The sequence below is a fragment of the Mesitornis unicolor genome, unplaced genomic scaffold, assembly GCF_000695765.1.
Source record: "Mesitornis unicolor isolate BGI_N332 unplaced genomic scaffold, ASM69576v1 scaffold28225, whole genome shotgun sequence".
Lineage (NCBI taxonomy): Eukaryota > Metazoa > Chordata > Aves > Mesitornithiformes > Mesitornithidae > Mesitornis > Mesitornis unicolor.
The window spans coordinates 1-23,903 of NW_010184006.1; the positions used below are offsets into that span (position 1 = coordinate 1).

Consider the following 23,903-nt stretch of genomic DNA (forward strand, 5'->3'; position numbering starts at 1 on the left):
GCACCGGGCTGTGCTCGCACCGGGCTGTTCGCGGCAGCTTTCTTCAGGGCTGGGTTTGGCATCGCTCCGGTTTTGCTGGTTCGCCGCCCGGGTCTTACACAGACACAAAGTCACAGCGTGGTCGGGGTTGGGAGGGTCCTCTGGAGCTCCCCCAGTCCAACCCCTGCCTGAGCTGGATCACCAGAGAAAATCACCCAGAAACACGTCCAGGTGTTTGAATGTCTCCAGACAAGGAGACTCCACAACCTCTCTGGGCAGCCTGGGCCAGTGCTCTGGTACCCTCACAGTAAAGAGGATTTGCCTAATGTTCAGGTTGAACCTCCTGTGCTCCAGGTTGTGACCATTGCCCCTTGTCCTGTTGCTGTGCACAACAGAGTCTGGTCCCATCCTCCTGACCCCCATCCTTTACATATTTATAAGCATTAATGAGATTACCCCTCAGGGGGATGTATGGCTGTTCTTCCCTGTCTGTCTATGCCTTAGTGCACAAAATCGTGTGATTTCTAGAACCTCATCTACCAATAAAGATGTGCTCAGTCAAAAAATGTAAATTTCACTGACTGTATGTCCTGTTTCCAGGCATAACTTAGAGGTCACAAAGAAAGAGAAAAAGCTTGACTTTAGTAGAGGTAGTACATTGTACATTCACCCAGGAGAAGTCAAGAGCTTTGTTTCCAGCTGAGACCAGATCCCTGGTTTTTCTTCTTTCTGAGGTGTAATTCTGATAGAAAATATCAAGGACAGCATAATTCGACCCACAGTAAATAATCTGTCCTGTGGTATGAGTATGAGCAATGTAGGCAACAAATGGATTCTTTTTCTCCTAAAGCAAAACTGTTCCACTGAAGGATAACAAGGATAGGGCAGTGAGAAGGATGAGGGAAGATCTAGAAACAGAAATACTGTTAAACTGAGAAGGTATATGTTAAAAATACAGAGAATTTACCTGTCATTAAAAGGATTTTAATAATTTAAGTTGAATGCTTTTAACTGATGAAGTTCAGGTGTTTGCTACATTGTGATAAGGCTTTCCCTGCTTATTACAAATTTTATAAGACAGAACAGAAGGTTTCTGTTAGTTGGAACTAACAGGCCTTAGTCCATTGTGAAGGTGGGATGGGGCTACCAAAACAGAAGAGAACTAAGAGTACTTGCTGTTGGCCAGCAGAAGAATTCTGTTCAGAGCTGAGCACTGTCCTGCTGTCAGGACCTGTGGCTTGTATTAAACTTCCTGATTGCCACAGCAAGTGTTAAAAAGAAATGCTGACATAGGATACTTGCATTGGATGTATTGTAAAAAACTGAGTTAAAATAGAGCTGGGAAAGGAAACTGAGTTGTCCTTTGGTGTGCAAATCATTGCATAGATTTGTGCAGCATCATTTATTGCAAACAGAAGCTTCTTCACATTTTCTGTGGAGGGTCTAATTTTGGCTTCCTCCTATTCATGAAATTCTAGATCTTAATGGTGGCAAAAATTGTAGATTTTGGGGCAGCAGTTGGCTTGGCTTTCATCTCTGACTGACTGTAGGTCAAACTGGACGAGCAGCACATCCCTAGGGGCAAGGCAGAACACTTCTATTACTGCTCAACTTCCAGATTGTGCACAGGTGAGAGACCCTATGGTTTTAGGCAGGAACCTGAAGAGCTCAGGTCTGCAATTATGGTCACTTAGCAGCCAACTGCAGTGTTTAACACGTTTCCAAATTCCCTCCCCTGCAGCTTATTGTTGCCATCTCTGTGCAAATATAGGGCAGTAGGATTGTTGAATTGGAATGTGCTCATCTGCCTGGGGCACTTCAGTGCAGATTCTGGCAGTTTATCCCAGCCCTGCTCTAATTAGCTCTGCACATTGAGGAGGCTGAGGTGCCAGCTGTTTTGGGAGTGGTGACCTCCTGTAGAGGACACGAGGAGACAGAACTGCTAGTTATGCCTTAAATTGCTGCAGTTAGCTTTCCTCCGTGTGCGTGCTGCAAAAGTTTGCTTGTTCTTCTGACATTTTGTAGGAGGTTGCTGAAATGTTGATAATCTGGGGAGAGGGGGAAGAACAATATTTAGGCAAGTAATCTTCCCCAGTGGAATGACATGAATGACAGGTTTGGATGAACACAAGGAATATCTAAAAGACAAATCCTCATAGCAGGGAAGGGTGAAAAGTTTTTCTACCTCACCTTTGCTTTTATTATGTCCAAGTTAGTATTGCTATCCCAGCAGTTTTTAGGCAAGCCTCTGACAGCTTTTAGCACAACAACCATTTCAGGACTCAGGGCTCTGGCTGTGGAGAGTGACCTTTCTATAATTGACACAACTCAGGATGAAGCCATTCTTTTCCGAACATGGGTCTCCCAGGGAAACCTTTAACCCCCAGACTGAGAACGGCCACTTAGACACTTGCTGTGCCTACTCAGCAAGCAAGGCATTTTAAAGTAGAGTAATTTGAAAGGGGAAAAAATCAGGTATTTCAATTTGATCTGCTTGTTCCTTATTAAAAGACTAAATTCTGCTGTGAAATAATAAACCTGCAATTTAAGAGGAATGTAAATTATTACTGCATTTTGCTATCTGAACAAAAACAAAATTCCCTATTAAGATAACAGAGTTGTAGGTATTTTTGTAATTACACTCTACATGTCGCTAATAATAGAGATGTCTGGAAGGAGTAGGCAAATGCAGTGTAAAGGGCAGAAAAATCTGCAGTGCTGCTGTGAAGTCCCCCATGCTCTGGCTGTAAACAAAGCACGAGGCAGCTTTTCTCTTCATTTCTCTTCTCTTCTTTTCTCTTCATTTCTCTTCTCTTCTTTTCTCTTCTCTTCTTTTCTCTTCTTTTCTCTTCTTTTCTTTTCTCTTCTTTTCTCTTCTTTTCTCTTCTTTTCTGCCTGTGGGCTCTGGAAGTTCTGCTGAACTAGGGATTTAGATTGAGACAGAAGTAGAGACAAATGTCGTTCTCAATACAAATGATAAGGTAGTATCCCTTCATAGTACCTAAAAACCAAAAAGTTGGCATTGCCATGGAATTGTGAAATTGCTGCAGGGATGAGATACGTAATAAGAATATTAAAAATTTTCTGAGACCTGTTTGTCTGTTACAGTTGCATAAGGATGATCTTAGAATTTTGGTGTAATAAATCTAAACTAAGGTGAAAAGTGGAAAAAAACCCCTCAAAGCATGTTTGGGAATAATTGGTTCTTCACAAAGAAGTGAAGTAGGTGACCTTATGGGATTTTTCTGTGCCTAGATTCTGTTAATCTATGCCAAAAATACATTCTACATTTAAAATTATGTGGTATGCTAGACATACATTTCCATAAAATATGTGACTGTCTATGTGCTGTTTCCTTTCTAACTGACAGAATGTGCTGTAAAAGTCAAATTTACCATTTCAGAGGACACCTGAGTTAAACTACCCTTTATGTGGGAATAGCCAAACTAACTCTAGCTGCAAATCCAAGTAAAGAAGGTTTTGATGTAGAGTTTTTTTGTTTAGGACATATATTTGGTATGCTCACAAGTATAGCAGATTTTCTACTAATTCAAAATTGACTTAGTTTTTTTTAATCTTGATTATTTGCTAAGGTTCTATAAAGCTGAAGAACACAGTAGGAGACTGTGATCTCTGATCCTAGAAACCCGCATTTTAAAAGACACTAAAGATAATTATGGGCATGGATAGTGGACCTGAAAACTGACTTCAATTACCATAAATACACTGACTAATTGGAAAAGGTAGATTTGTGTGTGTGTTCTGATAGTCACATAATCCAGGGTTAGTGTCTCCTTGGACTAGTTCGATCCAGGTACATGCTCAGTTTATGAGATATTTCCCTAAATCTGCCACAGTGTGTGCATTTCAAAAAGACAATTACACTTAATTAAATGGTAAAGTGTTGAAGTGTCGAGAAAAATACTTGTTTCCAGTTACCAAATCAGCTTATTTCTAGTTGTCAAATTCAGCATTGTAAATACAGTGTGAATAATGAAATGAAGAAAGTTAAATTTGCTGTTAAATTTGACACCATCATACTTCCTTGAGATGAGAGAGGGGGGAAAAACAGATTTGTACTAATTAGCAGAAATTTGCCTTGACTAGATATGGATGTCTAACCTCAGCAGTCATCGTGGAGCTGCATAGGTTGTCTTCAGCTCTCTCCAAATGCTGCTGAGGCTCCTGCAGATGCTGCAGCTCCGAGTCACGTTTTGGTTTGCACACATAAATTGTTATTATTTTCTAATAGTTAAGAGATGTTTTCAGCAGTGCAGCAGACAGGCAACATTAAAGGAATAAGAAAATGATGAAATGGGAAGATGTGCCACCCTCAGGTACTGCTGAGTTGGGGTTCAGGTGCAGATGGAATTGGCTGTGACTTGAATGCCTGAGGCGCTGGTGCGACCCCCAGCCGTGTTTGTGCTGAAGCCTCGTCCTGCTCTTCAGACAGCGTACAGAGCAGCTGGGGGGAAGTCTGTGTCATGGTGCAGAAGATAAGAAGGTGAAATCTCATACCTCATTAACAGTGTAAACACCACCAGCCTCTTGGATTCTGCTGTTTCCTTTCAGACACTTTGAAACTGATGATCAAAAAGTAATAACAATCAATGGTTTTTAAATGTCACTTCCATTACCTTCATTCAATTTAATCAAGACATGCCATCATTTTCCAGGTGGATTAATCTTATTAAGTAGTTATGTGGCTAATGTAATGTAGATATTAATTAACACGTTAGCAAGCAGAAGTATTAATATGGACGCTATGTAGGCTTGCCAATGTGGTCTTCTGAAAATATACCAGGCTCTGGGCTTGTCTTTGCAGAAGCAGAGTATTTGACTAAGTTCAACAGAACAGAGGTTTTATTTCTGTGAAAGTATGAGTTGTGGTGTTTAAGGCTAGGTGGTCAAGTGTATTATATACCCTCAGAGATGGCTGTGACATTGATGTAGAAATTGATGCTGGTATGTGTTTGTGAAATGCAATGAGCTAACATCTTAATTTGATTTCAGTTAAAATTTCCTTTTGATTCTGAAAACAATGAATCTTACCAAGCCATTTGCACAGGAATATGAAGATGTGTCTAAATTTTTAGATGTATCAGGGTATTAAATCATGTTTCTTAATTTCACCTGTAGGGCCAGACTGTTTGACAGCAGCTGAGCCAGAGCAGTGGCCTTAAGCAGACACTCTGCACAATTTCTGTCCTTTCACTGCAATAGAAATACAGGATACTGACCAGAAAACTTGAGGTTTTGGGTTTGTTTCAGAAGCTGCTTTACTGGGCTTCTGAAAGCTCATAAAAATTCAGAAGCTTCACAGAATCATTCTGGTTGGAAGAGATCTTTAAGATCATCGAGTCCATAAGCCTCACACCGCCATGCCCACTAAACCGTGTCCTGCAGTGCCACGTCCACACGGTTTTGAGCACCCTTCCTCCTCACTTCACAAAGCAGAGCTCATGAGTACCTCAGCTTCTTCAGCATGGCTGAAGTTCAGGATGTGTCACACAGCTTCTCCAGACCAGTTCTCATTTCCTGGCTTTTTACTTTGTTACAGCTGTGGGAATTCGTTTTGCATCAGCAGTCAACCTGTTGTACACATTGCCAAAATAATCTGTTTTCACTTAGGTAGTAGGAGTAGATATTTTGAAGCACAAGTTCATACAGGAGATGATCAATGTGGTAATAGTGCACAGCACTGATTTTTTCACGGAATAAATTTTGATAGAAAAGATATTTTCTAACCATAGTAATTACCGTGCATTCTTTTTTGGCAAAAAAGTCAGTGGAGTGGGTTTTTTTATATTGAATGTCTTCCTTTACACAGCTGTACCATAAATTCCTTCGGCATTACGAGTCATCTGTGAAAACCCCTAACTACATAACAAACAACAGCAGAAAGATAAGCTTGATAAAAGATAGGGAAAGCTATGTCCACAGCAGTGATTGTAAGAAATGCAGAGGTGCAGGAAGAAAAGTGAAAGAGAATTCTCTGTATCCAACATTGGTGATATTTATTCCTTGTGTTTAATTTGAAATTGTCTAAATTATCTTGGTAGTTCATTATGGATCCATTGGAATGGTTATTCTGCTAGATACTTTTCAAGCATGTTATCAAGGCGCAGTTTACAGTTATCGCTGTTACAAAGGCACGCAGTCACAGCGCTGGAGTTAATTGCTATTTAAATGTGGTGCCTGTAGTGTGACACTGCTGGTAGCCAGATTTCACTTTTATTTTTTAATTTTAACTCCAGTATGGGAGAGGAGCCTGCAGTAAACACTGAAGTGTATCTGGTTCCAGTGTGGACACAGTTGTACCTCCATAGCTGACGCTGCTTGACACCAGTTCAGCTACAGGCTTCCTGGGCGCATCCTGTCGGCTGCCACCTTGCACTGACCTCCCGCTCCAAGACGAGGCCTGCGGACAAGTTAGCAGGACAGTTTGCATTGCTGGTGTCACGTATTGCCTCTGATAGCTTCAAAGGCAAATACACTTGGGTGTTAAAACAGTCTTTTGAAATGTATGTGCCAAAATAGTAATTCAACTGGGTAAATAACATAGCAGTTTAGATGAATAAGTGTTATTTAGTTGATAAATATATGTTTGACTGAGCGATTGAAATGGCTCCCCTGGGTAAGATGAAGAAGTATGCTTTTTAAACTCTCTTTTGTAGATGTTTATAGAGAGGAAATCACAGAAACAAAACATCAAGTATCCATGGAGTTATGAGATAAACAGACAAAACTCTAAACCAGTCGCCTACAGCAGGGATAATGATGTTGGGATTTGTTTGTTCACAACACTATGAGTTGTCTGGATTAGTCTTTCTTCCCAGATTTGTCAGTTTGTCACATCTGTAACTTCACTTAAATGCAGTTGATGTTCTTTGAATGTGATCTGCAGAGGTCCATTAAAATGGAAAAGCTCCTAAAAACAGCTTGAGGGAGTGACTCAGTGGCGAGATATATCCTCTGCGTTAGGAGGTGAAGACTGAAGGAAACTATAAAAAAGTTTACTTAAGAGCCTCTAGAGACAGAGTTTATAAGTGAAGCTGTTAGGGCAGAAAAAAACATTGCAAATACAAAGCTAGAATGATGCTCTGCATTTCAGGTTTAAAAAAAATCAGCTTAAGCCTTTTGACTAAGAAAAGAGGTTCGGTGGTTTTATCTTCTTTGCGTTTTCATGTCTGTATTTCTAACTTGGGAAGGAAGGAATATGAAGAGGCCGATGTTGAGACACCTCCTGTGGTATTTGTATGTGACTGCTCTGCATTACTCCTATTCAAGGTGAAAATGTTTAATAGGTTATCTGACTTCTCGGAGGTAGGAACTTGGAGCTATCCTCCGGTGCAGTAATCCATTGGAAATGAAATCCGGTACTTGTGAAACATGACGTCTTTGAGTCCGGTTGATACCTGTGTTCTGGGCGGCTCTAAAGGCAATTGCTCAGCATTCTCAGCCCGTTTTCCTTTTTCCACAGCCTGTCTCTGCAGCTGCTTCTGCTTTCTTTTTTTCTTAGTGCTGTGATCTTATTGTAGACCTATTAACATAGAAAATGAAGAAAACAAACAGGTTGCCAAAAACCGCATAGCAGCTGGTATTCAAAGCATTCTTTTACCATTTCAAAACACTGCCAACATAATATCTGTTTCATTATGTACAAGTGTAATCGCTGCTAACACAGATAATTTGGAATCTATAATTGAAACCATGCTATTGCAGCTCTCTCAATTAAAGACAGTCAAGACAGAAAAGCTGTTATGTACTTACCTGCTGGAATTATATGTCATTCTGCGCCACCCTGTTACATTCATTCAGTGCTGTAATATATTTCAAACATAACTTGCCATTTATTGAAAACAGCATTACACCATGAAAAAAACCATGAAGTAAGCGTTGAGCTTTTAATAAATACTGTTAGGTTGTATCAGAGGTATCACTACCATCCAGTGTGTGATAATAGTGGTATTAATGATACCTTTAAATTTCTGTGATTGTTAACAGGTATCTTCTGTGGTTTCCTGGTTTTTATAGTGCCTGTTGTAATAATTTTGAAATGGATTTATCAATATTTTATTTGGGAATATGGAACGGAGTATCAGACATCGCTATATACTGTATCTGGAAAGCGCTGCTAACTCTTCACGTAGCGCATCCCTGTTTAAGTACGTGTGGCCTCAGAACCAGCTGAGCACAGGAGGGATTTGCACGTGTTTTAAAGCTTGACTATTTCATGGGCTGAAAGCCAGAGCACTTAACTAGAAACGTCTTCTATCTTTTCTTCAATAATGCATGCTGAAGAGCCATCAAATGGTGCGTTTTCACTAACCACAGCACGAGCAGAAAGCCTTGCAGATGCTCCCTGCTTCGGGTAGAGAGAGCGCGAAAGGCAGCGCTCTGAGATGTGCTGTCTTGTCAGGAAGGAGAAAATGGTGTTAGTAGAGACACTGTCCTCTGAGTCCCTTTCTGTGCATTTCATTTCTTCTGTCAGCTCTTGCCTGTGACCTGAAGTTTATTGGACTACTTTACTATATAAAACAGTGGTAATAAAAGTGTGCAATAAGTTCATTTAGATTGAAGTTACCCCTTCAGTTCACCGTTCTGATAATTTTCCGTACCCTGTTTGCAAACAAGATGCAATTGAAAGGAGCACAGGGAGATTCATAAGTGCAATTCCAGAATTAAAGGATTGGAAGGATTAGAATATTGCAGTTACTCCACAGAAAAAGGTTCACAACCTTCTTTCTTCAAATAAAGTCGCCAAATTCTTACATAGTGATAGAAACAGAGGGCAGATTGCATCAGAACAAGAAAGGAAAGTTACAGTTGGATTTAAAAGGTGTCATTACCACAGATGTTCATCTTGAATGAATACAAATGCCTGTATCAGAAGCAGTTTTCTCATTTACTTTATATTTGCTCTTGTTTTGTAGGACCATGGGTCGCTAGGAATAGCAGCATAGATAGCGGAGAAACAGAGGTTGGCCGCAGAGTCACCCAGGAGGTGCCGCCTGGAGTGTTCTGGCGGTCCCAGATCCATGTCAACCAGCCACAGTTCCTGAAGTTCAACATATCCTTAGGGAAGGACGCTCTTTTTGGTGTTTACATAAGAAGAGGACTCCCACCATCACATGCCCAGGTACTTTATCAATGTATTTGTTGGCTTTAAATGTCAAAACACAAAAGTTTGGAGCATTTGTATTAACATTGGAGCTTATGGAGCTCGGGTTTAGGGATTCGTGGAAATTACTTCGTTTGTGATATTTGACTGAACACCCTGATGTTAAGATTTCTTTGCTATTACGTGCCTCAGCAGTACATTGATAAAAGAAGTAATCAGTAATGTTCTTGTCATTCAGGTTTTTAAGATAAATTGCAGTTTGACGCTCAGGGTTTTAAATCTCTGACAAAATGTTGGCACTAGTTGATATAAACCTATCCAGTTATGCACGAGTCAAAAACGAAGAGTGATGTTGGTCAAACTCACAGTATGAAAGCACTGCATAGAGTTGGAATGCATACATAGCTAGATGTGTTTACATACAATTTTCTGTCTTTGTAGAAGTTTTAATGTCCGCAGGCTGCTAGAATGGCATCTCTGGAGGATGCAGCAGCCTTTGGCATCACTGCTACCCAGCCATATTACAGAGCGTAATGCAGTGGCCATGTGTTTGAGAGCTTGAATTTTGCTACTTTTCCCTCAAATACAGTTATTTTAGGTATAGTATCTGATTTGGACATGGGGCAAATCTTGCAGTTGGGAAACCTAGTTCTTGATTTCTAATCAGCCTAAGAGATGAAAACTCAGTAACGCCACAATTTTACAGTGGCCCTGTAGTACAGAGCTAAGGGCTGCAGGTGAAGGTAGTTTCAGAGTTAGTGAGACCAAACTGAAGTATCTTTTTCTTCTAGGTTGTGCAGTGGGTGTTTTAACTTCCTTGCTATGACAAGATACAGCTATATTTTCTGTTACAGAGGGAATTTTTTTCTAATTCTATTGAAAACTCATAATGTTAATGGAAGGATTCCTGTGTACTTAGATCAGAACTGCAATGAGAAATACTGTATTTGCAGCTACACATACTAAAAAGAAAGAGCCTCCATTCTTTAGAATGCAAGGGAAGCAGAAATAACCAGGTTTTGAAAAGGGCTCTTCCTTCATGCATATCCTTGCTGCTAGATGTCAGTTCTTCATTCAGAAATTGTCAGCTAACCTTAGGATGCATTATTTAGTATATGATTTCTGAAAAGCAAACATAGAACTCCATGATCCCTGTTGGGAAAGCCCCATATAACATTTCTAGATGCCTTGCCCTGATTAGCAAAGATCTACTGCTACTTTTTTTTCATTTAGCAAAGAAAACTGCAGTTTCATAAATGGTTAAAATGCATGAGCTAAGCTAAAAGCCCAGAGGCTTTAAGGTAAATGCATTGTTACATGTTGCCATATAGGGGATCCGTGTTCATATTGCCTGCAAGGAAAAATCAGCCCTCAGTGGACTGTGTCCATGTGCATGCACCAACTCATGGTACAAACTGTGAACCAATTAGTTTTCTGGGGAAGACTGCACTTAGAGTAACTGAATTTTGGATCTGTTTCCCAATGGGAGGCAAATTTATGAAACTTCTGCATTGCCTTTTGTTCCTCAGTGTTTATTCTTGCTTGAATTGAAAACCAGAGTTGGGAGGGAAGGAGAGAAGAGGTTCACATGGTTTTATGACCTTTAGTTCTGAGAATTTGTGAACAATGAGCTTTGAATATCCAACCTATCCAAATTGTAGAGGGCTGTTGACGGATTTTCAGCCATTTCCAGACGTGCATGCAACACAGGAGATACCCGCAGAGAATATGTTCCAGGGTGGGAGCCTTTCCTAGGAATGTTTTGATTTTGGCTGCAATGTTTCAATGTGTTTTCTTGAGGGCAAAATTGTGTCTGTGGATCTTTAACTGTTGCAGTGAGGCAATAGCAGAATTCCTTGAGCTTGTCTCATTTAGTTCTGAATTTTGGCTCTCGCTTCTCCTATCATTTCCCCATGAAAAAAAACCCTGCAGTTTAGTTGAGAAAAACAAGCAGAAGTATAAATGATGAAGTGAAAATGACTTAGGGCAACCAAAGCTCCTAAGCAATCATCAAGGTTTGCTATAAATACAAGTTAATTATAATTGTCTGACTAAGATACAGTGGAGCTGTGCCTGTATCTCTTACAAGAAATCCAGATGGATTTTTTTAGTTCAAGCTGAACTTTAAATTCTGTTGCACTGTGATGAAATGTATTTGTTCTAGGTTTCATTATGATCACATCTGAGAAGGCTCTCATCAGGCAAAGTTTCTCTTCTTTCTTTCAGTCCACCTTAAATGGATAGGATATAAATTTTGTGACTTTTCTGTTAAATAATGAGAAATATCACCTGTGTTTCCTACTGAGCTGGATTCTTCCTCAGAGAGCTTCTACAGGTCCCAGTCTCAAGAGGAAGCAATTCCAGCCCTCCTCCATAACTGGAAATCCACCAGCATAATCTGTAGGATTACTTTCCTATATTCATGCAGAGCCCTAGTGCTTGTCAACAGGGTGGTACAGCAGAAGATGGCTTGGCATTTTTGCCCAGCAATCAAAATTCAGCCAAGCTGCGACCAAGAGAAGTCATTTTACAAAAAGAAAGGCAAGCTGTTACAGTCATGAGTTAGTGAAAATAAGCCTTGTTCTGACAGGAAGGAGCCGGGTGGGTTTATATAAATGAAAATAGCCTGAAGTTGACACCAGGCAATATTTTAAAATTGAAATTTAAAATCCTTGTTTCTGCAGGTTAAGGACATGAGCTGTAAAGTAGTGAACAACTACACTTGACAGTTCATCGCTGATCAGTGCTGATATGTCAAGCCAAGTAAAATCCTTTGTGGGAGCAAGTCAATAATCAGCAAATTAGGTACATGATTAACCTGAGACAAGATGCCGTTCCTGTCTGAGACCCTGCTGAGATTTAACCTTCTGAGTCCTACTGTTCAGCAAATACTGCAAGTGCCTGGTTTCGTCAGTCAGACTGCTGCAGCTGTAGACGTGTCCAGGAGCAGCGCTGTGTGCTGTGTGCGTGGGGAATGGAGCTCTGGAGGAGAGGCAGAAATGCGGGTTTGAGTGGCAAGCAGACGTGTTGCTTTCAGGCAAAATTCTTGCAACCTGTGTAGTGCTACATAGAAATTACAAAATGCACATTGCAGGCTTGAATGATCAATAGGGAATTAGTAGAAGATAGCCATATTATTAAAATTGATAATATTCAGAAAATGAACTGTAAATGTCAAATAATGCGTGAAGAGACTCTACAGAGGTAACAGCAATTACGGTGTTACTGCTCATTGGTAGAACATTCCAAATGACGCATGAAATAAGGTACCCCTACAGAAACATCACTGTAATGTCTGGATAAGGCAGTGCAAGCACTTGTGTTGTTTTAATTTCCAGCAGAGTGTTTTATATTTACAAGCTTTTCATGCCAAAATGAAAACTGTTTTCATTTAGAACAGGAAATGGCTTTATTTGAAACAGCATGAGTGGCTGGGGAGCTCCAGTGTTCCCTTGTTTATTGAAGACGTCTGGGTGCTCTGCCCTCCTTAAGGTTCCCTGGTGGCGCCTGCGCTGACTGCAGAGCGCTGTGCTGCGCTCACTGCTGTGCTGCGCTCACTGCTGTGCTGCGTCGCGTTCAGATGTTGAATGCATCAGTTGGCTGTCGCTGTGGGTATCAGATGTTTCATGGCTGTATTTTAATGAATAATTACCAACCAAATTTTATGAAGAACTAATTTTAAAGCACTTTTCAATCAAGTTTCCCTGACACATGTTTTCTTGGCTGCTTAGGTCTTACAGGGCTTTGGCAAGAAGACGAATGCTAGCCACAGTGCCAAACGTGGTTTTTCCTTTTTCCCCACTCCCTCCCTCCATTTGAATGTGCATTCGTTATTAAGACAAGAGCTCTAACAGACTTTTATTTTCATTTTATGATTTCCTGCTGTTAGAGGTTTTGTGGAGGCATGCAAATAGTTTCAGATCTGAGAAAAAGCCACAGATTATGCAGGCTCTCTGCATTGTCGGTCTGGACCCGACCTTTCCTCCACGCCTCGTTCGGTGCCTGTGTGCGGCTGGGCTCAGTGATCTGTGCTCATGTTGTGCAGTGCGGTCACTGCCGCGTGTGTACAGCCCCAGAACTGTTCTGCTGGCTCCCCATGGTTACTGGAAAAAGAAAATCCTTTATTAGCCTGTGAATAAAGTGCATCGGGAATGGATGGAGAAACTATAAAAACAAATTGCCCAGAAAGAACTTGGTATGAGATTTAGGTTTCTAAGTAAGTGTGTAGTAGGGTTTTGGTATGCTGTGTGGTAAAAATAAAAACTCACTGAGAATGTGAATTTGGAATTAGTTTAGAGAAGTAAGCTGGCAAGTCACTTGCTTGTGTGGAGCTTTAATCGTAGTAAGTACTTTCCCCTGAAAAATCAGACTTTGAGGATGTAGCCATTAGGGATTTCTAGTGCATTTTGTTTCTGAGCAGTTTCTGCCGTTTTTGTGTAGCTTTTGATATGAAGCCATGATATAATTTAAAAAAAAGATCATTTAAAAAATCATTTTAAAAAATCAACAAAACTATCATTTAAAGAAAAAGTGAAACTTCCAAATTACTTCAGAGATTTCGTTTGATTTGACAGATTCACTAATTTATGTGATTTAGTTGTTTCTTCCTTTGTGGTTATGTGTGTTAGATTAACAATTTCACAGTTGCTTCTTACTGATCGTGAAAGTACTTTCATCATTCTCTTAGGTGGGTCTTCTGATCTGTGCATATTTGTCAATAAGTAGCTTTAAAGCAAGAGTGATATTTCCAGCACATTATATAAACGTAATTAATCATGCAAGTGTGATAAATCAGAAAATCTGCAGGGCCACAGGAAGCAAACTGATAATTCAGCCAACCATGTGAAGAAATCTTACCCAGTTACAAATTCTCTTTACCATCTCAGTGACCCTTCAGACAGCGATTTTAGATTTGGGGTACATATACCTGGTACTTGCTGACACATCAAGATTTGTACACCCAGGGGACCATCAGCAGACACATTATCTTCTTTTTTCCTCAGTCCTGAGGAATCCCAAGAGGGATAAAAATGTGTTGTTATGTTCTGTATCAGTGTGCACCACTACTTCACCATTCATAAAGTTATTCAGGTTTAGTCATTTTGCTTTTTCCTGAGCATGAAATAGTTCCTCGCCGTTTGATTAAAGCAGGGTGATGCCAGTCTGAACTTCACCAAACTTACACTTGTAGCCCTATGGGGAGTCGCGCCAAGGGACCCGCTCGCACCCGGTCGCGGCCCGGCGCTGTGAGCAGATTCTGCAGCTCCAACCACTTCCAGCAATGTCACCCTGAGCGCTCTTCCCCTTCGGTCTGGCCAACTGCTGAGCTGCTCTGCTGCGCGAGGCAGAATCAGCATCACACGGAGGGAGGCAGAGCAACCTGCCAGCACAGGCACAGACAGTTGTTACCCGTGAGAAATGTCAGCTTTTACTGCTGCTTCCTCAGTGACCCTTTGTGAGCTGCTTTGTTCTGAAGAGCAAGATTTCCTTTTCCCCGAGTTGTTGCCCAAGTAATAGCATTTCCCAAGGAGGTGATTAGTCTGTCCTTAACCTCTGGTGGTTAGGAGATAGGTTTAGCGGTATTTCCAAATGTCATTGATTTATGAGAGAGATACATGTGTGTTGGGTGCCTCTGATACTTTTACTCTCAAAGTTACTGACATGCCAGAATTCTCTGAATCTCTGGCACATGTTGGCTTAAATGTGCTGAGTTACCTGATTCACCTTCTGCAAAAATCCTGGGTGAAAAAAAGACTGATGTGACCAGCAATCTGATAGTAACAGTTTGGCAAAGCTTTTTACTCCACTTCTCCTGCTTTTTCCCCACAATTAAATGGGAAGGAGTGGATAATGCACCTACTGGGACAGTGGCTTTCAGCATGACTGGACTTGGGCTCCAGTTCCTGCCCTGCCGTGGATTTCCTTTGTGGCTGTGTGCGTGCGAGTTCCAGATGTTTTACAGGAAGGTGGTAGGACTTCCATGCATTGCCCTTTGTGGTAAGGCTGAGCGTGTCACAGACTTCATATTGCTCGTATATCACTATTACAAAACGTCGAATTGAAAGGTCAGGTGGTATACCCCAGTGTTAGGTAGATGTGTAGCAGGCACTAAATTGTTACAGCAGTCTGTCTGTCTCTTCTACTAGAAGGGAGAATCTCCATTATTTATTACATGTTGTGTATTATTTGCTCTAAATGTGCTATATTTCTGTTCTACTCACTGTTAGTGAGTGGAATACAGTGGGCAGGATGGATCTCTGGATGTTCAGAGGGTTTAGGATGCAAGATGACAGTTTTCAACCTGAAAGCAAGTGAAGGTGTGTGTTTTCTCAGATCTGTCGCAAGCACCAGCTGTATGTGCTAAAGATAACAGAGGGAAATGCATTGAAACTGCTGGCAAGCAAACACATACTATTACTGTATTTATTGAACACATACATCTTTCTTTAGACATGTCTATCTGTCTCTGTCTACTCCTACATAGATAAATGTGTCTAAAACAAAATTATTTTCACAGGGGACTTGTTATACAACTATCAAAAGATTAGATATATTGATTTTGTTGTTTCTTAAGGGCTTCCCTTAGATAGGGACTATGAGAGCTACTAAGTTGAGCGTAGCATCAGCTTGAGAGCTCCTGAATCACAGACATTAAAGTCAGAAGAAAAAGCCTATTAGGACAGCTAGTCCAGCTTCTTGGTTATGCAGAGTCACTCCCTGTTGTAGATTAGCCAGTATTTCTTCCAGTCCTGTTTTTAATTGTGTGATGCAGTGGCATCTCCATTGGGAGACTATTACTGAGCTTAATAGATGGGAAGCTTATCTGACATTCATCTTAAATTTCTTTCTTCTTTTGATTTTGTGCCATTAATTGTGCCTCTTATACTCTAAATAATCACTTGCTCTGTTTGATCCCTTTTCCAAAGATTAATGTAATGTTCTACCTTACTTGGAAACCATCCAAACAGAAGTTCTGTTCTCTTTCATATACGTTCAGTTCCTTCAGCCACTTGATTTCTGTTATTCCTTTCCATGCTCCCTCTGGTTTTTGTCTCCTTGCTCCTGCTTGTTCCAATGCAAACTCAGGTAAGCAACCCTTAACTGTGGTGTAAGATTTGTACGATGTCTGTTTATCGGTGCTGAGTTACCAAACATCAGACAGACACATTCCTGTTTGTGCTGTTCCTGTTTGTCTTCACACTCGAGGGCTTCCATTCAGTTCTGGGGCTGCAGCTACATTGGGGCGTTCTGTTCCTCTTGCAGCAAGAGCTTTTTGTAGGCGATTGCTTAGAAAAGAGCGTGTCTTTCATAGGTTGGTTTCCAGCTTTGAAAGCTGTGTAGAAACCTAAAAGTTGATGGGCCAGATAATTTTTTTCAAATTCTTTCTCAAAACCCAACCTATAAAGTAATACCATTTGTAGGTTTTTTGATCACCCATGCAGAACATACGTAATTCTGTATCACTGTTTAAGAACGTATAGGAGTCACAGAATCTCAGTGTGTTCCATGGCCAATTAGTAAATACCAGCTTCACATTGACGTACCTCCCAGCAATGCCATTTCCTGACAAGGTAGAAGGTATAGTGCTAGGGTTTGTGCTGCAATGCCGTTCTGTATTTAGGTCTTTTTGGGTTTTTTTTGTTTGTGTTCTTGTTTTTTTTCTTCCTGTTTTTTACCCTGCAGTATGATTTCATGGAACGCTTGGATGGCAAAGAGAAATGGAGCGTGGTGGAGTCCCCACGGGAGCGCCGGAGCATCCAGACCCTTGTGCAGAACGAGGCCGTGTTTGTGCAGTTCCTGGATGTGGGCTTGTGGCACCTGGCGTTTTACAATGACGGCAAAGACAAAGAGGTGGTCTCTTTCAGTACTGTTATTTTGGGTAGGTATCTTCACAAGCTGAGCATTTCTCTTCTCCGTTTATACCTAAGCATTCCCCTGTTAGTATTCCCCTCCCTTATCTCTGTCATTTTTATACTTCTTATTTGCTTCTCTGAGGAAGAAGAAGGTGGCGTAGTACTACTACACCCAGGTGGAGGGGTATGCAGCAGGAGAACTGTTTAATAGTAGCACGAGAAACTGGCATCTGTGAATGAGGGGGTATTGTTTCCAGTCACCCCAGAGATTAATTGAGTCAGTTAATTAGCCGTATTCTGTTTTACAGTTGACTACTCACCTAATAATGCATCTTCTCCTCAACTTGGTATAATCAAGAGCAGAAGAACATGTAGCCTATGGTCTGAGAAGCCTGCAGTTTTGTAGGAGGAGCAGGGCTAAGTTTAGTTGAAAATTAAACTGAGTCTAAAATCTCCAAGCTTTATTGGAAGATTTGTTGAACTTTGAAGCACTTAATCAATTTGGCTGAATACCTTGTCACACCTGACATAAAAAATTCTGAGGTAGTCTGTGTGCTATTCTGTTCTGGGAAGTGTTGAATGGCACTATGTTGTATAGATCTGTGATTCCTGTTCCCTCTTTACGGAAAGAGAAGCTGCAAAAAGTCCATGTGAGTTCTTAAACTTGATGAAGAATAGTTGGAGGTGTTTTCCAGTCCTGCCTGATTAATGATCAATTTTTTTCCTTTTATATTAACATAAAGTTCAGTTCTTTGGCTGAAGTCCCAAAAGATAGAGAAGAACAGCAAATACTGTGTCATTAAGTATGAATATAGTAGTTTCTGTTAGCCTCAATTAAGATGAAAACTTAGTTTTCCTCCACACCTTATATGTGGTTTTGTAAGAGTCACTAGGTGTTACGTATGTTGACATATAAATATGTGCCCATAGAAGGCTTTTTCTCCTTCTCCAAAAACAACATTTGTGCTTATATGTCCTCATGCCCTGATTGTGCTTAGAAAACCTCCAGCTCTGATGAGCTGTCCTAGGAGCTGCCAGGTCTGGGCTGCAGCCTTGAAGGGCATGAAAAGTCTGATAGCCAGGTGGACTACTTGATAGTGCAGTAATGGTAATTGAACCGAAACACAGAGAGAAGTGCAGTGTTCATCCATCCAGAGGTTCCTCTGCACACGCAGCATCAGACGTTTTGTACTCAAAGGATCTGAGACAGCTGAAAGTCTCTCTGATGTGGAAGAGGAGAAAGAATAAAAGAAATTTATTGTGGACTCCCAGGCAATACTAAATTGACCATGATTTTGAATACATAGAAAATGCTTTTGTGTGCCATGAAGCAAAATAATTAATAAATCTATAGACAAGCTTCTTCATGAGACAGATTGGTATCTTCGAGTGTTAAGTTTCAGTTTTTCTTTTCATTGTTTACGTGAATCATTTCAAGAGGCCAAGCTAATGATATCTCTTTCCACATTTGCTTTAGGGTTGTTGTTTTTTATTTAGTGTCCTGCAGCTGTGAAATTAGATTTAAAGTTGTGCTTGGATCTTTTTCATTTTTACAGTTTAATTTGACAGAAAAATACTCTGTATGGTTCTGCTACTTCGAAATCCAAAATTAATTTTCTGCCTGGTACAGCTGCTGTTTGTTTGGTGTCTGGACCTGACAGTCATTTAGTTTGGGACCACAGGTCCCCCAAAAACAGGGAGTAATAGTGAAGAGTAACAACATTCCAGTTAGATTTTTGTTCCTGTACTTTGGTGTTGAAATGGTGTTCCACTGAAATCCAATAGCTTTCAAATGAAAGTGATTTTAAGAATTAATTTCAAAATTGGAATTTTATTTCTAGGTGGCTTTTATGCAAAGTAGTGTATATATCATCCAAATAATAACAGAAATTGTGGAAAAATAAGTATTGTGGTACAGCTGAAATGCTGTCATCAGCCTGGTGTGTTCACTTATCTCAGACTATTGAAGTCATCAACACTTCAGTCAGGTCACTTCATCTCTAGCGTTAAACCTTGTCCTCTGTTTTTACAGACCTGTTCTTCATCCTCTTGCATAGCTACTTGCAGATTGTTTATTAAATTTTTTAGGATAGAGAATATTTGCTTGAGTAAAACATCTCCTGTGTCGTATTCAGCAGATGTTTCTGTCAGCTTGTTAATGTGGTTTAGATGTCTGTAGAAGGAAAAGAAGACACACCTCGTAGCATTATCCACATGGAGAAGTGGCTGTGCGAAGTGGAAGTCTCATTGCAGAAGGGGGTTTGTTCATTTTCCTGATGAAGCATCACGTTTGCTATGTAATAGGAATTCAGACCTTGCTGTAGAGGTCTGAAGATGGGGTCCTGTCAGCCTTTTGAACAGAGAACTGGGGCACTGGCAGAAGCCTCTGATTTATGATGGCACGCGGGGACTTAAAACGTGACTTCAGTAAATCACTAGATCTATACACTTACTTACTCCTGCTGCCATTAAACTTGATCCCTTCCTGCTTCACCTGAGCTTTGTGGTGTTAATACTGTTAGGGATTGTTCTTCAAAGTGCTGAAGACAAAATAAACAGAAGAAAAATTAACCAAAGGATTTGTAGCTTAAATAAGAACCAACTAACGTGCCCATGATGCTTGTGTTTCAGACTCAGTGCAAGACTGCCCACGCAATTGTCATGGGAATGGCGAGTGTGTATCTGGTGTCTGCCACTGTTTTCCAGGATTTCATGGAGCGGATTGTGCTAAAGGTATCATTTTCCCTGTGTTTACAAATAACCACAGTGTGTGTTTGCGATGTATGGATCTGCAGGGCCTGCTAGTTAGCATGGGGCCAAGCTAGTTTCAAATAGATCAATATGCTTTTATTTCCTTAGGTCTCTTAGTTGGATGTGGTCAAATGGAAGTAATGCTACATTGCTGATGAGCTTGCACGACTATAACTCTTTTTTCTGTCAGAGGTAGTAGGCAGAAATGGCAGATAAGATTTATTTTCTGTAAAACTGGATTAATTATCATCAGTGCTTTCTGATAATCTTTAATTGGTCTGCAACAGAAGACCAATTATCATCATTGATAGCCTGTAATGTATACTCTGTCTTGGCTGAGCCTTACTTCTAGTCTGTAGCATCTTTCTTGCTATTACAATTACTATTTCACCAAAGGAAGTTCACCTTTTTTAGGAAAATACATAGGACTTGATAAAGTCTTAAAATAACCCTTTCCTTAAGTGTTGATTGTAAATTTTAACAGTTAAAACTGGAAGATGCGTGATTGCAAAGGACTGAACAGCAATCTAACAGATGTATGTGTTTACTAGGTTTTTCTGAGAGTTTGGGATCGCCATCAGAGGGAAAAGATCTTTAGTGTATACAGCCAGCAGCAGATAGGTTGTCTAAATCAATGACTGGGTTGAATTCCCCGCTGTTCCTGAGCACAGTCATGGCATTTTACAGTGTGCTTCCTTCTTAGTTTATGTGAGGTTTAGGCACACTATCAATATCATGTGATTACAGTAGTTTTCAACGGGAATAGGGTTGTCAGTGTTCAAAGGGGGAAAGCCTGGTGTTTGAAAGCTTTTTGAAATGCCTTGGAGGGCCTTAGAAATGTGCTCATTTCTCCTTAGGGTCCTGATCCAGTCCTGAGGGCAGTTTGTTGTGCCCCATCTCTCTCACTGGGTTAGCAGGGTGGCATCCAGCGTACCCATGCATGGCTATGAAGTACTCCTTGAATAGATGATGTAGTCCTACTGGAGGGAGTAATTTCCATTTTGTGTCTGTATGTCGTGCTCTTAAAGGTGCCCCGGTAAAAAAACCCTAATAATACTCCATGGGCCTTGGAAAGTAAATGATGGTATTGCAGTGCTAGCCCTACTCATTTTAAAGAATGCTTCAAATACAGCATTACCTGAGAAATTAAGACACTGGGCAAATATACAGAGGAGATATGTGTGCATTCCGAAGTAAATGGTGTGGTAATGTGTGCTGTAAATACACGTTGACAGCTATATGCATTTCTGTGGTGTCAGCCTGTGACAGTGTGCATGCAGTGCCTGTGTGCTTCACTGCCACTCCTCACACATACATGGCCATTAAATAACTCATGTGCATTTGGAGTTGTGGAGCAATCTTGCCTTGTGTACTCTGTGTAGCACTGTATTCTGTGTTAATGCTAGGAAATATTTTGCTCAGGCTGTGTCAGTTAAATAGCTTTTTAGAGGGTACTTGTCAAACCGCATCTGTCAGGCTGCTTCTGCCCCCAGTGCATTCCCTCTGCTTCCTGCTTTGTCCGTTCTGTGTTGTCTCTTTCCCCTCAGAAGCAGAAATGGTTTCTTGGAAGCTTCTTTCAACTCTTTTACTGTTTTCTTGGCAGATATCATGGTATTTGTAAAGAACAAAGAAGCTTGACAAGCTACATAAATGACAAAATGGGTGTGTTGACAGAACGCAGTGTTTCTGTGCCCAGCCATACCCGCAGCGTGTGGCTGAGCCTGGTGTCAGTGCCGGGTGCCTCACCCGTTGCACAGGCACCGCCACGCCTGTTCTCATGGCCACAGATTTGTCTGCTTACTTGGATGCTGATTTTATGTGAGAGCACTTTCAGAAGGCAGAAATCAAAACTTGAGATTGCATACATGGTAAAACATAGTAAAATGAGATTGAGAATTACATATTTTCCAGTATATTTTAAGTATGGACACATGTTTAGTATACATTTACCATAATGTTAAATATATATTTAAGCTGTTGCAAGTGTGAAAGGATAATGATTTTCCTTCCCTCTGATTTTTTAAAAATTATTATTTCCCTGGCAACACATCCTTCAGTGTCTCAGTTCTCCACTGTAAAATAATTTGAGGCAAGACTCAAATAGAGAAATGTGGAGAAAATGTGAACAAGCTCTTCAGGTGTCTTTAGAGCTTGGTTCATACCATAACACAGCAGTCTAAGAGCTTCACATGGGGTGAAACCCAAGTTTGATCGATATAAAGCGTGATCCTTTCTGTCAGTGAATCCCCTGTTACAGGCCTGGTCTTGAGAGGCAGTGAATCTTCAGTGGAGTCATCTGCACAGTATTTTCAGGCAGCGCGCAGGTTCTCCCCCTGTTACTTTGCACCATCCATGTAGCTCTAAAAGGTAAAAATGAAGGAAATCTATGAGAGACTTCAGATCCATCAGCTCCAGGAGAATACCAAGGAAATTATTAGAAAGAGGTGAACTTTTGGCGCAGGCTGAAATACGCATCCATACCCTGATTGAAGTGGAGGAAAATTCACCCTGTCAAACACTTTTGCCAAATATTGCAGAGTTCTATTTCTCACCCCTATCTCTGAAAACAATTTATGCTCAGGAAGCCAGTGTCAGCAGATCTACTCCATCCTTGCTTAGGCAAGATTCCCTTTGGAGTTTAACCTAGTTAAGAATTCCGTCGAACACACAAAAAAGGTTACAATACGTTTTAATCTTGTGTGGATAAAATATGGTATATAAAGGAGAGGATAGTCTGATAATCAAAAGATAATTCAGTGGGTGGAGATGTATCCTGGCGAAGAAATTGTGCATGGTTAAAGCCAGTGGAAGACTTGCTGTGAATTGAACTGCACTGTGAGTAACCTTCTGTCCACAACTGTCTGTAGGAGTTATTGATGAGAAGCGATGCTATGGCCAAGGATCGATGGCAGGATCAGACATGCAGCTGTGATGACGTTATTTTGATGTGCTGTCACTTTTTTATAGTCATCTCTATTTTTCTGTAACCTCTACAACATAACCACCCAAGTCTATCAGGATGTCCTTCTTTCTTGGTGTCCCACTGTCCATGTCTGATAAGTTTGGTCCCCGAGCTGCCCAGTGCTGTGGTCAGTCTGCTCGCAGGCATCGCCCCGGTCGTGTCCTGCTTTTCACCCTGTGTGGAGCTCAGTCCTGCGATGAGTGGGGCTCCTGGAAGTGGCTCAGAGTTGGCTGTGGTGTCATTTCATCTCATCATATTTGAAGGGCATGCAACTCTTCCACGCCTTTAACAATAACACTTCCAAAGACGCTGTCATACGCTGTTTAGCAGATGTGCTCAGAGCCTCCCTCAGTTTTGCAGTTAAAATAGTAGGATTTGCATCACAAGCATATTTGTCTAATCTGAAAAGGTGAAACCAGGTACCCTCACATGGGATTTCCACGCTGACATGCCGAGCACAGCCGTTAGGAGATGGTGTCACATTTGTAAAAGAAGGGGAAAAGTCGGTACAGTAGCTCATGTCAGCTGCCGTGAAGTTGCCGTTTAGCAGCTACTCTTACTTGATTATGCAATGTAATAAGAAACATGTTTAATATTTTAATCTAAATGAATTGAAGGGTTTGGATTTTTTAAAACAGAAATTTGTGCCATGTTTGATCAGTTGACTTTTTGATCTGATTTTAACAACTCTAATGATTCAGATTTATGTTATTCGCAGTTTCTTTTCCTGTTCTCCTTGTGCGGGTTTTTCATTATTTTATTTTCATTCTGTTTGTTTTTGGCTTACTGGCAAAGGACGGCGCCACTTTAATAAGTATAAAAAGAAGGGTAGGTTTTTTAAAATTCCTTTTTCTTTCTTTTGCAACATCTATTTAGTTTGAAATAGTTACTAAGCTGTAAAGTGTAGTCTGTTTCTTTTAAAATTTATTCTAATTGATTTGTTGTTTCTGATGATTGCCCGCACCATGATAAGAGTTCCTACCATTGCCATTTTCTGTTATGTGTGTACTGTTAATCTCTGTATGACAATGTGGAAAGCTGTCAATTATTTAGTAAGTGTGGTGGTATAACTGCTAGAAGTAGCAACGCTTGCTTTTTCTCAGTTGTTATTCAAATTTCAGTTCTTTGGGACTCTTCTTGCTCTGACCTTTGGTGGTCTCTGGTGGTTCTGAAGAGGCACTCGTGATGCTCTTTCCATGGACTGTCCGTCTTTCTCCCGTGTGTGGTCTTTCCT

The 23,903-nt window shown here is 40.7% G+C and overlaps 1 protein-coding gene across 1 annotated transcript in view; it reads left to right on the forward strand.

Annotated features, from left to right (window-relative positions):
• The first annotated feature begins 8,836 nt into the window (after positions 1-8,836).
• Positions 8,837-23,903, forward strand: part of TENM2 (teneurin transmembrane protein 2) — a 97,386-nt gene continuing 82,319 nt past the window's right edge. Inside the window, exons 1-3 of the mRNA XM_010184332.1 lie at positions 8,837-9,121; positions 16,787-16,982; positions 19,588-19,689. Of these exons, the coding sequence (XP_010182634.1) occupies positions 8,837-9,121; positions 16,787-16,982; positions 19,588-19,689 (583 nt within the window). The remainder of the gene's footprint in view (positions 9,122-16,786; positions 16,983-19,587; positions 19,690-23,903) is intronic.